Source organism: Filicampus tigris, chromosome 6 (assembly GCF_054856515.1).
Source record: "Filicampus tigris isolate MCC_2025a chromosome 6, RoL_Ftig_1.0, whole genome shotgun sequence".
Lineage (NCBI taxonomy): Eukaryota > Metazoa > Chordata > Actinopteri > Syngnathiformes > Syngnathidae > Filicampus > Filicampus tigris.
This window is the reverse complement of record NC_141222.1, coordinates 16,684,826-16,701,405: the sequence shown is the minus strand read 5'-3', so window position 1 is coordinate 16,701,405 and position 16,580 is coordinate 16,684,826. Positions and strand designations below refer to the sequence as shown.

Genomic DNA, 16,580 nt, shown 5'->3' with positions numbered 1-16,580 from the left:
CAATACTCACAATTTGTGTAGTCAAATTATCTTTCCGCGGTACAGAACAAAACACATTGAGAGGGAAAAAAATTGACTCTAGCGACAACTGCCATCATGTAAAAAATATGCAGAGCTTCACTAGTTAAGACAAATATGCAATAAATTGGGCTGAAGACGCACACTCACATGCACACTTGCTGTGTGCGTGGTGCTGCTACATGTGGCGGGACAAAAACAAATGAGTCCCAATCCAATTAAAACAAAGGGGAATGATGGAATAAATCACTGTCAGAGTGGTGATTACTGTCATTAGGGTTCTTAAAAGTGAAAATATGAACCCGATTACACCACAAGACCTTTTTTTCCCCTCAATAATATATAATCAAGGAATCATCTTTGATATTTAACATATTAAAGATTATTTTTGAAAAACAGAAGGTTGTATAAAGAATATAATGGAACTAATATTGTGCATGTGAATGTGCATTGTTGACTTCATGAGCCGCTGTCTAAGGTCAATGAGGCAAAGTGACCCTGCTCAGTCTGCAAACTAACCTGATTAATGGCCCTGAACACACACGCACACCTGCATACACACACACGCAGCCAGACACATTACTACTACTACCACCATGACCACCCTCAATCTTTACTCAATCCACTATATTCACTGAATAATTACACAGCATGAATGTAGTACTGTAATTACTTTTTTTCCATCCCTGCATTTCTTTCCAGCCGAATATGTTGTGGTTAAAAAAAAAAGATAACATAAAAAGGGGTTTAAATGGTTTCTTTCAGTGTAAATGCTTTGTTTTGTTCAATGTTGTGATATTTTTTGTGAGATTGTATTAGTATATCGTAGCTGTCCTGTGAAAAACATGTCCAATTTTGTATTTTTTTTTTAAATTTTCACTAATAGTCTGTAACGCAATAATGCCACTCACGTAAAAATTGAAAAATTGAAAATTGAAAAAATAAGTGTTTTTCACAGGACAACGATGACATATTGTGTAAATATTAGTCAATATATTTGTAGTATTAATTAAACATTTAAATATAAAAACACTGGAAAATAAATATACTTTAATTCCTAGATTTCTTTAAAAAAAATCTGAGTTGAATTACGGAAAAGTAAATTGTGGCCCCACACAACTTTTACAACCACTGAGTTAACACTATTTGCTACTATTCTTCTAGTTATATTTTAAGAAGCAGACCAATTTTCTGAAATGACTTTCTGATTGGCAAAGTTTACAAGAGCAACAACAGTGGCTTTGCAAATGAAATAAAATAAAATAAAAATATTGTGAACAATTTGTGCTTGTTGAGTGGAGTTAATAGTGATTCCATATGCTGCAAACAATGTACTGGTAGTTGTGTGTGTGTTGGTGTATAGGCCAAGATAGACCAATCTGGCGTCGGGAAGCGTCGAGGTGTCGGATTGCGCCATCTGATTGATGTAGCGGACACCGTAGTAACTTCGGACCCCGTCGGAAAGTTTCAGCATGCTGAATTGACGTCGTAAGTCGTGACATTTGGTCACTCTGATTGGCTCTTAGCTAGCGAATCAGTGCACGGGGCCAGAACAGGAGGTGACGAATGCGGATAAACTTCCTTATTCTTCTTATAAGTACAAGAGCGAGGTTTGACAATCTAAGTAATGCAAGATACTGTGTCAAGAGCCTGGGGGTTTGCTTCGCGTCATCGTGAGTGAGTGAAAAATATAGTGGAATGCATTGTTTACGTTTTTATATTCTGCCCCCGCCATTAGCTTTCCGGTTGGCTTTTTCTAACCTTGAGGAATAGTGACCACCACCGCCCATGGTATGGAAGGCTATTACATCTCACGCATGTGCAGAAGGTTCCTAATGGTCAGCGTCACTGTCTGTCGTTGCGGTGTATTTTTCCAGCACGACATGCCGACAGTCGGCCCGACGCCACAGGGGGTAAGCATCGGTCACAGTTGGCCGACGTCGGATTGGTCTATTGAGGCCTTATGTCTAACCTGGTTTGTGGGAGGCCAAAGTTGGTGCCGAGGCCCACACGTGGAAGACTCTGGACCACCTTCTTGGCGGTGGCGGCATCGGGGAAGTTGAACATGACGGCGGCTGTGGCAAGATTTTCATCAAATATTCCTCTATTAAATGTGTCAATGTTTGAATGAATACAGTGGTACCTTGACTTGCGAATGCCGCAATTGACATTCCGTTTGCTGGGTCAAATGTTGCCTTGTGAGGTCTTTTATTTAAATTTTTTTGGTTGGTGAAAGAAAAAAAGAGCAAAATGTGCTTGCTTCAAGATGTTTATTGCCACTCCCAGTGGAAATTTACTGTAAATCTAAATATAAAACAAAGAAAATTACACAATGTAAATTCAACCAGACGCCATAACTGTCTTATCAAAGTTCATTAGCTTAATGTAACACTTGATGTGAAATGCCATAGAGGGGCTAGCAAAACTAGCATCTGTGGTAGTTTTTACTTTTAAACAATTGACTACCATTACTAAAGCTTCGCTGTGACCGATGTTGTTCATCTTATCATCAAATCTCCATTTATTATAATATGTATGTTTTATTATTTATATTCTATTTTTATATGATTGCTAGACATTTTTATACAATAGAATATGATAGAGTGCTATTTTTCTTATTAAAATACATGATTTAAGAAATTGTTGGCATTTTTGTGTGCTGATTAACAGCATTTCTATTCAATTGATTAGAACTATGTGCATGGTCACCCAACGAATTCAACTGGTAAGCCAAGGTACCATTGTATTGTATTTGATATTTGATTGCTGCCTTACTTCTGTTGGCCATGAAGATCTCCAGAGCGGTATTCTGCAGGAGGTAACGTCTGGAGAAGATGGCCCGGATCTCTGTGAATAGCCATTTGCCGTGAAGACCTTCCGTGTATGCTAAAATCTGCAAAATAAAAATTAATTTAAAACAAAAGACAGCTTCAAAATGGGACCACCAAAGGAAACAAAAATATATTTTTCTGCAACCTGAGGCTAGCGTGAGGGTCACACCAGTTCATTTTTCACCTTCCAGTCCGAGGAGCACGATTAATGTCTTTTATTGATCAGCCTCCATGAAAAAGGGATTCCTTTAGCGCTAAAATGGCAGCTATTTAGCACGCTGAAAATGACTTATTGCTGGTGGTGCTGGGGGGAGCCTTCTTGTGAGAACAAGGAACACCTCGTTAGGTACGCCAATGTGGGATAGATGGAAATAAGGTAACCAAAGTACTAGAAACAGCTCTCAGTATGCCGACTACAACCACAAAAATCAGCATGATACATGAAAACCTCTCAAAACATATTTTGGCGCATATCAATTAATTTAGTTCTCTGCTATTCCATTTTCCTTGCATCAGGGTCAAGCAGACAAGACACAGACTAACTGGATCTGGCAGATAAAAGGGTTCGACATTTACGGTGGTCTGGTAGCGCAGGGATGGTGCGCCACTATATTCTTCCACTACCTCAGACCCTGGCCCGTCACTCAACATTTTTTATTTATACCGATTCATTCATTCATAGATTCATATCGGTGTCTCGCGGAACAAGGGGAGGAATAAAAAGTGAAGCTTTATCGCCACATTATGTCCAATAATGCACATACAACAACCGTGCGCGAAACGGAAACTTTAATCATTATAGACGGCACCGGGTTGTTACTGTTGTAACATTTGATGGAAAACAACTGACCGGGCTCGTTGAAGCTAATGCTGGAAAATGGTGAGTGATATTTTTAATAATTAAAAAGACATTCTGATTGACATGAAAACAGTTGCTTAAAGGTTTGGAGACTGCTGTCTTTATAAAAACAAGAAAACAATATTGCATTGTTGAAATGTAGATTCTATGTAAATATTTTAATAATGTTAATTATTTTATTCTTTGAAGCATTAACAATTTATGCAGTTGCAATGCCTTGATTTTAGTGAGGTTAGTACAGAGTCACAGCCATAAATGCAATGCAAGACGCTAAATCTGAAATAATCATGGCAACTTCTATTGTAAATATAAGGGGCCAGTATGTTATTTTCTGTATTCACTCTTTGTTATATTTTTACTTCATGTATACCACTTTGTATGCAACAATGGTTGTTTAAAAATGCTTTATCAATAAAGTTAAGTTGAGAACAGTGCCTATGTTAGCATTAGCCTTAAGGGAATTATAGGCTAAGCTATGTGATTATTCTAAATACACCATATGTAATTCTCTTTCTTTTATGTGTAGTTTGACAGTAAACTTATCAGTGGCAATAAACTGCTTTAAGCCTCTTTTTTGAATAACACTTACCAAATCTGATGCTGCCACCATAAAGTATACATATCTCAAGTTTGCGCCCACAAATCAAATAAAACAACTGTCCGAACGATGACTTTTATCTCGAAAACAGTCGCGAGTCGGGTGCCTCTTACACTCGTGTACCACTAACTAGACATTATGATCTTTGGTTTAAAACAAGATTACTTTTGCATGAGAATTAAAGTGAAGTCAATCCCAAAATTGTCTTTACAAAATGTTCTATGTAGCCCCAGTAGTCTAAACAAGGCATTCTGATTGACATCGTGTTTGTGGAATATCAGTCAAGTGTTAAAATCCACCTGTGTTTGTCCATCTCAGGGGGCGGCCATTTTGTCACTTGCTGTCAACTGAAAATGGCCGCCCCCTTGCTAAAAATGGGTGGATTTTGCTGCTTAACTCATATTCCACAAATGCAATATTAATCAAGAGTGCCTTGTTTAAACTAGTCGAGGCGCATAGAACATATTATTGTCAAGAAAATGCTGGGGTTGATTTAGCCTTTAACAAAGTTTGTCTGGAGGAAAGTGTTAATATCGGAAAGAATAGCTGCTGCTGCTGCTTCTTCTTCTTCTTCTACAACTACTGCTTCCGTTGTCTCGGGCAGCTTGTCCCAGACACTAATCCACATTTAATTGAACTCCAGAGACTTTGAAGTGAGTCTCTCGTATTCCTCGGAGAGAAGGCCAAAGCAGTGGCTGTCCTCAGCTGGTCCCCTCCGCCTCAGCCGGCCTTCTAATGAGCTCCTTTAAACTCAACAGCCAGCTCGCCTCAGCTCACCAGCGCACATTTGAATATGTGCGATGAATAATAACACTGTCTCTAGCAGAAGCACTTCGTGACAGCTAGCGCCTAATTTTTTTTTTTCAACAATTGCAGACAGCTTTGAAGCAAAAGGGCCTTGTTAACAAAGCAGTGCTAAGTAGAGGAGTAGTACATCTAAACGCTGGAATTAGCAGCAGTATGGAGGGTTTCAAGTCAGCCATGTTGACAGACATTAGAAATTGTTACACTCACACCCGCCGTGGTTTGACCTGACCCTCAGGTTCCCTTAGAAATTATGGCTAAAACGAGATGCCAACCCAGCAGTAGGTGGCATCAAAAAAGAGATAAAATTGTTTCCATGGGAACATGATAGTGTTTCCGTTTCTAGTTGATCTCTAGAGTAGATATATTAGCTGCATTTAAATGAGACATTTTGAATGAATCCATTTTCACAACTTAAGCAGTTGCCAGGTGTGTAAAAACATGTCTGTGACATGCTTTTTTTTGAAAAAATACCTGAAGAATTGAGACAAAGCCACTGTTCACTCACTGTCCCACTCTACATCGGGGCCAATGCCGGTACGGCTCGCATTAATATGATAACTGGGTCTAACCTAAACTACAGAACATGGGCTAAAAAATTAGGAATAAATTACTAATTTTGAGCAAACATATCTACCAAAGTAACACAAAAATTTAACTTGGCATGATTTTCTATAACAAGTAAATATCGCAAGCTAAAAAAAATGTCTTAAAACTAGTGGAGTGAAGCTAAAGTAACTAATTGCCATTAACTACATCACTCATTTTTTTATTTAACTTTAATGTGCAAAAAAATAATTGAATCACAGTTTATGTTCCTATATTTACAGTAAGCACGGTGTTACTGTTCAGAGGCTTAGAATAATAATAATAAATATACCTATTTGAAATGCCCCTTTCAGAAGCCAACACTGTTAGCTACAGCTTCTATATCTGTGAATCAAATAAAACTCATTGGCTTTAACATGATAGTGTTTCCATTTAATCCGACAGATGCTTGAAAATGGTGGATCTTCGTCCAAACTGGCCCTCAAGTCAAGGACGGGGAAACTCACAAACACGTATTTAGAAGCACATAACAAAAGATTTACATAGTTGTTTAATTTCAAACCAGTTTGGAATGGCAGTCACTCCTGTGATTTCACTATACAAGCCTTTCAAAAGTCACACCTTGAAGCTAATTGCTAACAAATGAATGAGCTAGATAAGTAATTTCAAGGAACTGTGTGGCAAACACATCTTAGAAATCGGTAAGATAAATAACCGAATCAGGAGGCTACAAAATGAAATTTTCAGATGCACGATGAATGAGTACTTGACAAATAACCTTTCCCCTCCTGAGGGGATTGCAGCACTCCTTCTCCTTGTCAAAAAGATGCATACAACTGATGCAGTTCCGCGGATAGATGCCATGATGCGGGAGGCCGACAAATATCATATTTTACCACCATGTGACACTCACACAATCTCAAAGTCCTCTAAAATCCTCCTCCCCCCACCGCGGTGGTCTTCATCTTTTTACCTTGCAGATGAAAGAGAGGAGCAAGTGACAAGCGGCCTGACAAACTATTGGCACTGTAAAGTGACCACTTCCGGGATAAATGGATGGTTACTATCCATGCTGGAATTATTGCAGATCTAATGATAAATAGCAACGCTGGAAGTGGATAACTCATATTGAAATAACAGGATATGGTTTTAGATGAAAGAAAACCAAACACCCAAAAAGGTTCAGGTCTTGATTAAATCTTCAACCACAGTGTTTTTTCCCCATCGGCCCTCATATGGATTTTCCTCATACATTCCAAAACAAAACATAATACAGTTGTAGTTGCTCTAGCACAAATTAGCAACCCTTCTACTGATAAATTCAAAGAAATTATTCATTTTCAGGATGATTGTTGTGTTGTGTAATAAACTGCCTCACTTGTAAAACTAGTTAAGCGTTTAATATAGCCATGTCTTTGGAGGACACAAATCCACTTGTCAATGGTTCTTGTGAAGAGTGGTTTGGGTACTTTGGGGACCCACTTGTTGGTTGAAATCTTTCATGGCTGATAGCGTCTCTAAGCAAATTAGGCAGATGTGTTTAAATTTGGTAAACATACAGTATTATGTGCTTCCTATTTTATCTTAAAGACACAATTCTCTTGACCTAATCCGGCCGTGGCTTCTGGCCAATCCCCACTCTCTTCTTCTCTGATGCAGATGTACAGAATTGGTGTTGGGGTCACTCTTGAGCAATGTCTGCCTGCTAGTGGTGAATACTTTTATAACAACTTAAACATTTTCTTTCAAAAAAATAATCCAGTGCCATTCCAAGTGTCGAGGGGCCGCCAGTTGCCCATTTCAGACTAAACCAATTTTGTACATAATTATGGTTACAGTAATATATTTTTCAAGGTTAGGGTTAGCGTATTACCTGCTTCAAAACAGTTAAGAGTTTGGACTGTGAAATATGATAGAGAATTTTAAAAGAAGAAAATGAAATGAAGGTCAAAACCAAATCAAGGCCCAGCGGCACACGCGGCACACTTCTATTGACGTTTCATTCCGAGTGAAACGGCATGTGCGAATTCAGGTCGGCAGCAGATCAATTTGAAGGCGTCACGCCGCAGAGAGAAAACAAAGGAACGCTCCTGATTGCTCAGGTCTGTGCGCCTATTTCAACCTGTTTGCGCGCCTGACTGCTGCTAAGGCTGCTGCTCATTTCTGCGCCGCTGTCGTTTGTCACTGTCAGACACCCAAAAGGCTAGAGAATGAAGAGGGACACATGAAAAATAAAACAAAGGGGGCAGTAGAACTAGCGCTCAAATGGAAAGCATGAAGCCTCGACTCTAGCATGTGTGTATGCCTTTTTTCCAAACCCTTATCTTGTTAGAAAGGTGGGTTGAATCTATCTTTGGGACAGTGGTGAACCTGCACATCCTTTGAGTAGTAGCTAGGTGACGACCACAATGTTTTCTAAAGCTTTTTGAATGTGATATTTTTGTTTGAAAATGGTGACAAAATGACAAACTAATATTGGTTGGAGACATTCACGATGTATTATTTGTATTTATGCCTGTCCGTGTGCAGAAGTATAGTGCTGAAAAACATCAACGACATCAAACAATCGAATTTGACTCGACTTTCATCACACGGTAGTGGACTACAAAAACACCTTTGTAGTCATTCCCCCCTCACGAACAACTCAGGTGAAACTTGGCTCCTCTTTGACATACAAGGCTGAGTTGGCGGTACAACCATTAATCAATTAATCGACAACTGATAGATCACCAATCAATTTTGATAACTGCATAATCGTTTAGAGACCTTAATTGATTTAAACGTGTCCAAATCCTCATAATTTCAGCCTTTCAATAGTAAATATTTCCAACTTCTGCCGTTCTCCATGACAGCAGACTAATTATCTTTGTGTTTTTTCAAGACATTTTCAAATATCTGCTTTTACTTTGGAAAGCAATGACCAACATTTTGAAACATTTGGGTAAAAAAAATATCTATATTTTTAAAGGAAATATAGAATATTTGGTACAGTAAGAAACGTGTACCAAGTTAAGTTAAAATAAAGAAAAAAATAACATTCTTCTTCTGTTTTAATTATTTTTAGTACGTCACAGTGTCCCAGCACTGGTGAGCTATTTTTACAACGGACCCGTAGGCAACTCATTACTCTACTCAGTTTTTGGGTCTTACTGGCACCCACTGGCACTATTTTATTATTTTTTGAAAGACAATGGACATTAACTCATTCACTGCCAGATTCAGAAAACAGGTCAGCCGTGATTGGTCGTTGTGAGCAGTTGTGATGTCATTTTCAGTCGACAGAAGACAACATGGCCACCCCCGGAGATGCCTAAAAACGAGTGCATTTTGCTGCTTAACCCATTAAGCCCGGGAGCACTGTTGCGTCTTTCTACCTTTCAAACCGGGGGAGCGGATACGTCACCGTCCTTTTTTAATCCAATTTTAGCCAACTTAATGCATCAGAATATACACATGACGGTGTCACGGGACCGCGGAGGATGTCGTGGAATTTTTTCGAGCCTAAGGCTAATGGCGTACGCCGTCGATCGGCGGGAGCTCTGATTAAAGTAAGTAACGGCAGTGATATATAGACAACGTGCACGACCAGTGGAACCAGTCGAACGTGATATGATATGGTTTGTAGACAATTACGATATTGACGTCTTTGTAACAGAATAGAGGATGGTAATTACCACTCGATTTTTTTATTTTTATTAAAATAGTGCTTCTCTTGCGCTGATGTTATTTATACATCTTCGATTGAAAGAAACAATAAATAATAAATTCTGCCTGTGCGAAAGCCACATGTCTAAGCTCTTTAATTCTTTTGGAATTATGTTTCTGTCTGCTACAGGGGCTGAGATATTAATCAATTTGTAAGTGTGGAATTACTGGGAGAACTATAGGTTTTCAAGGGTAATTCCAAAGGTTTAGGTGTTGGGGAGCTGTTGAGACAGACGCTTTAGGCCTTAATGGGTTAATTTATATTCCACAAACGCAAAATTAATCAGAATGCCGTGTTTCAACTAGTGGGCCTGCTGGAAACATATTCTTGAAAAAAATATGCTTGGTTTGACTTCCTCCTTAAAACCACGGTAAACCGCCAAACCAGCAATCGGCCAATGCCTGACCACAGGCTCAGCTCTTGAGCAAATATTTTGACCATGATGAATAAAACACAATATGAAAAAGATGAAACCAAGCATCAACAATGATCAACAGTGAACTTGAAAACAGATGAGACGCACAGAACCTCCATGAGTGTGTTTTCAACCTGATAAGATGAAGCCAGTGGCAATTAGCGCAACAATCTGTTTTGTCACAGTGTAAAAAGCCAAATAAATGTGAGGCAAATATGTAAAAGTGCGGAATAAGTCAGAGCATCTGCGTCTATTCAAGGAGGTGTGAGGGGGGAAAACATGAGGTGATTGAAGTTCAATTTGTTGCCTGTTATTAAGTGTTTCCGCATGGCTGCCTCGGTTAAAGGATAATGGATGAGGGATTTATCATTACCTTTTTTTGGTGGAATCAAGTGCTGTGTGGGAGATAAGGTGATGAAATTAATGAGCAGGAGGAAGAGAGGTGATCCATCAACATCAAAACAGAGGCGCGAGAGAGGACTGAGTGAAGAAAAAATTCATAAAAGAATGCAAAAAAAAAAAACGTACCAACTGTGGACTCATCAGCATTGAGAGTCGCAAATTGCTTTTCAATCAACCAAAAGACGCCTGCTTTACATTCATACACTTGTGCTCACATTACTAGTAGGGCAACAAAAATACTGTTTTCTTTCTTACTGTGGCAAAATATTGATGTTTTAAACACTTAACAGTAACTTTTATGACTGTGTTGGGAGTATGTATTGGTTTGCATCTCTTGTGAAATTAAATAAGATGCATAAAACATTATAAACCCCAATGATGAGTGAGAATAAAATGTTTTCTGTCCTTTTAACTTCTTTTGACCTTTTTTTGTAGAATTCTGTATTATTTTATTACGTATTTATCTTTTATGAGGAAGTTTACTAGAAATAATTGTATCCTTTAAAATTTTGCTTTAGTTGATTTTTTTATCATTTCATATGTTGCTCAAATTCGGGGGTGGGGTGTTCTGTTGTTTTGCCTTACTATTATTTATGCTACATTTGTTTGTTTTTTTTTATATATAGTGAAAAGGTTTTTTGTTTTTTTTTGCTTTACTATAGTATAGAAATACAGTATATCATCGCTGTCCTGTGAAAAACACTTCACAATTTGGGGATTTTTTTTTTAATTTTCATGTTAATGAAATGTCTGTAACGCGGACACACCCTTCACGTAAAAATAATAACATTGATAAAAAAACACTGACGATATATAGTACTATATTTTACTATTTTATTATATTTGTTCTTTTTCATTTCATTTTAACTTTTTGGGGGGAATAATACTTGCTTTGTATGTTATTAAATGTTGGGTATAAACAGAAGGTGAATTCACTGTGAAATTCATGCAACAGCTGGAGGGTCGCAGTTATGTCCCAATGTGGACATAATGGAAAAAATGGCAGCTCAAATATAAAGTAGATGTTGGAGAGATACTAGCCTGCTTCCCTTGAGCAACTTTGTGCCACGCTTGTGGTACTGAAAGCTTTAAAGACTGCAAGTCATAGCGTTTAGTAAATTAATACTTCTTTCATATATTGAAAAAAACTACCAATTACATTTTTTTTTTTTTTTTAAATCGTTCAGCAGTCTTGTTGTAGCCCACACGCCAGCAAACCAGGCCTTGTCAGTCGGCTTGTCAGCAAATGAGTTCATCGGACTAACGAGTGAGCAAAAGGCATCCCTCCCTGCCCCCCACCAACCCCTGACTCTCTAACAAGGGGGTCTGTTGGCTGTCTGAGCCCGCCGACCAATCGGGACCCTCGTCAGCGTTGACACAAAGCCTCCTCCAGCCCTCTGGAGCCAATTAAGACGGATTTTGCTTTTGAGATTGAGTGATAGGCAGGGGGAGAAAAATAATAGTGGTGGCTGGATTCTGGATTGCATAAGCACAAGGAGAGGGTGAACGTTTGGGGAGGTGCGAACGCAAAAACAATGGCGGCTAATAAGGAAAAACTTGCAGCCACATGACTGGACTTTCACACTCGGCTGGTTATCGGGCAACCATCGTGTCTCCGCCGCTTGAACCAGTGGACCGTGATGCAATCACTTTCTATGATGGGATCTCTGTGCATTCATTTTGTTGTTTGGGATCATGAGAATTTTTTATTTTATTTTTTTTAAGTCAAACTGTAAATTGTGTCTCACATTTTTAGCAATTATCTTTCAACATCCATCTAACCACTTAGTGTTTAGAAACAAAGGAATCGTCAGGATAAGTGGTTCAGATAATGGATGGATGAATTTACTTTACAGGGTCTTCAACGGGGAAGTCAAGTAAAAACATTTCTCTACAATAATATGCTCTATGTGCCCCCACTAGCCTAAACACTCTTGATTAATATTGCCTTTGTGGAATATGAATTAAGCAGTAAAATACACCCGCTTTCCTACATCTCCTGGGGTGGCCATTTTGTTTTTCACTGCCACTTGCTGTCAACTGAAAATGACAGTGCCAAAGGGCTCAACTTGCGAACGTCACATGACCAAACCCATAAAACAGATGAGCCTGATGGTCGTTAACTGAGCGCTTAGGCACTGTGATGTCATTTTCGCTTTTGGAATGAAACAAAAAAGATAGGAACAGTAGAAAGCCAAAGAAAAAGCCCAGGTAACCCAATGTGCTCAACAAACTAAAATCTCGGGCAACACCCGAACAAACTCAAAGGTTGTTTCTGACTTTTGTGGGGTCCTTTTTCTCTAAATTTTCTAGCAAATCACACAACCTAATTGACTAATTGAATTCTCCTCAAAAGAAAAAGCTAAAGAAAGCTAAAGAAAAAAAAAAAACACTTAAAGTTCACTTAACTGAAGTCTTGTATGACAACACAAAGTCCAAAGATTTTTATAACTCTTGAGGGTTTTGTTCCAAGAATCTTTAGTCAAATAAGGTTGTGTATGAACTCAGTGTTTACTCAACTTAAAACACAAATCAGAAAGCCAAAGAAAAAGCTAGGTTTTGCAAGACACCAGGGCAAATTTGAAAATGCCAACCCCAAAGTCTTTTGAAGATATGCAGTAAAGTATACGGATGGCTGGATACAGTGTATCAATTTTCACAATTTATTTTACGGAATTCTGAATTGTACAATCCCACATTATTTTGGGGGGGCAAATTCACAATCTGTACAACCTTAACTTTGCTCTTTTATGGTTGCACTGCATAACCAAATTAAATCATCACAATTCCACAAACCACCGCAAGTACAAACATAGTACGTTTCCAGTTTTTGATGATGACAATTACAACGCAACTGTCAAACGTGGTCAAGACTGCTGTTGTTTACTGACAACTGATGGACACAATTGTTCCAGCGACATGCAACGAATTCAGGATGTTATCATCGCTCACGCATTACAATAAATAAATAAATCCCTTCCCCTTAAGGGAAGTCAAACGAAAAGAAAAAGAAAAAATAAACGTGAGTAAAAAGGCTGTGGTGGGGTGCGATTTAAGAGGCGAATGAAAGGAAAATAAACAAGCCCAGCGTGCAGTCAGCATCACTCTGGGCTTATGAAGCGCACACCACCAAAAAAAAAGAAAAAAAAAGGCCTCAAAGCATCCAAGTCCCCAAATGCAGAGTCTGAAAAGTCCCCTTTGAAAGCGTCTTAGGGGCCACTTAGTCTGAATTTAGCCTATTAAGGATTAAAGCCTCTTTTCACTGTTTGCTAACAGGTTAGCCTTTTCTGCTGCCCTTTCTCTTCCTCGGCTGCTTAACCTTTTTGAAGTGGCAAAAAAAAAATGTGGATTTAGGGAAACAGGGCATCGCTCTTGGAGTTAATTGACAAAAGAAGTGACGAAGTATAGATTAAAAATTATTCGGCCTTTGAGCAAAAGCTCAGTGTAAAATGATTTGGACATACGAGGTGACTGCTTTTGCTTCCAAAATAGACATTTGAAAAAACAAAAAACAAAATATATATATATATATATATATATATACACATATGTATACATATATATATGTATATATATATATATATATATATATATATATATATATATATATATATATATATATATATATATATATATATATATATATATATATGTATATATATATATATACACACAAAGATATACACATATATATATATATATATATACATATATACACATATAAATGATAACCATATTTTTATTGTTTTTTCTTCATCCATTCATTTGCCATGATTGTTGATTTTTTTTGCTATTTCAGTTTTCAAACTAAATGCATTTATGTTTTTATATTATTTTGCTTTTCTTTTCTTTTACTTCATTTGCTTCCTATTTTTAAGATGAATTATTTATTTAAATATACATTATGTAATTTTTTTAAGTGTTACTCATTTTATTTTAGTAATTTTATTTATAGTAATCTCGCAATTGTAAAAACCTTTTTTGCATAAGAGCGTAGATAATCAGCAAAGGAAAGTAATTTTTGTTTTGATCCATAAAATGGATAAAACACACCCATGTGCTTTGCACCGATATTCTGAAAATCTAGGAGACATCTAAGCTTCAGAACGCAATGTGGCAAACAGCAGACAGGTTAAGACGGCTGACCGCCTCCTATCGCATTTGCCCCGCTTTGCCGTCAATTTGACATTTTTGTGGCTATTTAGTGACGGTTTGGCGTCAAAAGCTGCCTGCGCTGGAGTACATTCTTTCCTAATCCCGCTATTGTGGTGGGTTTAAGTGGGTGCGGGGTGAAAAGGAGACCCCTCTCAGGGAATTCGAGGCTGGGCATCCAAAGCGGGCTTTAGAAAGACCAGGCAAAGAATAGGACCTCAATTTATATATAATAGATATATAACATAAAGTTCAACCGCCCTGTGGTTGTAGTGCTGAATCGCTGATAGAGCATGCATTTCACAAGACTTTTTGACAAATATTCTGTGGACTGACAAGACAAAAGTTTAATTTCTTGGAAGGTACTGTGGATCGTTACATCTAGCACAACAAGTACCGGTACAGTATTTGATAAAAAAGAACATCACGCCAACTGTCAAACCTAGTGCCACTTCAGGAGCTGAATGACTGTCGACCATAAAATACTGCAGGTGAAAAAACGGGTGTTAGCTGGTGCCCTCAAAATCACGCGCTCTTGCATTACACAGCAGGACAAGGACCTAAAGTAAAGTCAAAATTTTGTGTGGCAAGTCAAAGTCTGGATTTAAAGCCAGTTGAGATGCTGTGATGTGACCTTGAACACTGTTCATGCGCGAAAACTCCCCTGTATGACAGAATTTAAACAATTATGAAACAAAAAGTAGGCCGAAACTCCTCCAAGGTAACGTGAAAGACTCAACATCAGTATTCGCAAACACTAGATTTCAGACATTAGCGCCAAGGTGGGCCCAACCAGTTATTAGGTTCAAGGGCCAATACTTTTTGACAATGGGTCAGATAAGTTTGGATTTCTTTTCCCCTTAATAATTAAAAGCATCATTTTAAAATGGCATTATAAACTTACTTATATTGTCTTGAGAGAAATTGGTGTTATGGTCAGAAAGTGGGCAAATACTTTCTCACCGCACTGTATAGAGAGAGTTGCATTGTCACATTATAAAAGAATAAATATTATTTAGATTTTTTTTTTTGTTATAAAATTATTATCAGTGTTGTTTGTCTTTGTTACGACTGAGACTTGGGTGGGTGTGTAATGTGGCATAACAACCCAGTGGATGACCCATTTCAAGCAGACTGCATGGATCATTCACCCCAACGGTAACTGAGGATTGAGAATTCAGCACTCTAGCATTGTGTGTTCTTATTGCCACACCAACACAAATCGTAAGACAACAAACATGGTTAAAAGTGTATCTTGTATTCATTCAATGCTTCCAGGCATTAAGTATGCAGATGAAAAGATGCTTCCCTGCTTCATCCCACTCAAGATATTCATGGCTGGTCTCAAGTCCATTTACAATTCCACGCCGGCGTACGCCTCGGCTTGGACAATCGCTCTTTCAATTCTCGCTGACCCGGGCCCAATAGTGAGCGAACAGCAGGTACACAGGTGCTGATTGTAATATCAGCGGCTTACCAGGCACGCTGGCATCCGTAAGCAGGCCTATCCATCAGGCGGCGGTGTCGCCTTTGACACAGGGTGTCGACGGCAGGCGAGGGGTATAAATGATGGAGCGAGGGGATCAATCAAAAGGAGGTGGGGAGCGGGGGAGGCAGCGTCCCAGTCAAGCCCAGAGACAAGGCATGATGGAGGGGCTTGGCTCATGTGCGGGCAAGAGGGGGGGTGCGTGGGGGGGCGGATGCAGGCGGGGTCTGTTGGTGCGAAGGTGCTCTGCGGTTAGAGTTGAGTTTGTGGTTGCAAAGCCGAGTCCAGTCAAACTTGTTTACTATTGAAGCACTAGAAGGGGCACATTAGTCATCATTAGGTGGCAAGATGACCACAAAAAAGGCCTTAGTGCACAAATGACTTCAGGTGGACTGTCCTACCTGCCAGGTGGACTGTCCTACCTGCTTACCGCTCGCTTAAGTGATTTATCTGCCAGATTTTGAGCAGAGAAAAATTATCTTGAGCTTACAACTACATGCAGGGCTGCACATAAGTCGTACACAGGAGCACACTGAAAATATTAAAAGAGCACCAGATTCAAGTGGGTTAGCCTGCTGCACATTTGCATTAGAGATAGACAGATAAGGTATTTTCAGGGCCGATACCAATTATTAGTAGTCAAGGAAGGTGATAACCGATATTTGGTTGCGGTAAAAGGGAAAATATTGGCATCATTTGAGTAACACAAACTTCAACACTTAACTTCATTTAAATGCATGACAGCCCAAAGCAAACATGG

At 38.7% G+C, this 16,580-nt stretch overlaps 1 protein-coding gene across 9 annotated transcripts in view; it reads right to left on the bottom strand.

The window, feature by feature from the left end:
• lrba (LPS-responsive vesicle trafficking, beach and anchor containing) overlaps positions 1-16,580 on the bottom strand; it is a 231,251-nt gene that overhangs the window by 69,051 nt on the left and 145,620 nt on the right. For all 9 annotated transcript variants that reach the window (XM_086032881.1, XM_086032886.1, XM_086032889.1 and 6 more), the window contains 2 exons: positions 2,794-2,911; positions 1,991-2,093 (listed from right to left, as the gene is read on the bottom strand). In XM_086032881.1, coding sequence (XP_085889007.1) covers positions 1,991-2,093; positions 2,794-2,911 — 221 coding nt within the window. The remainder of the gene's footprint in view (positions 1-1,990; positions 2,094-2,793; positions 2,912-16,580) is intronic.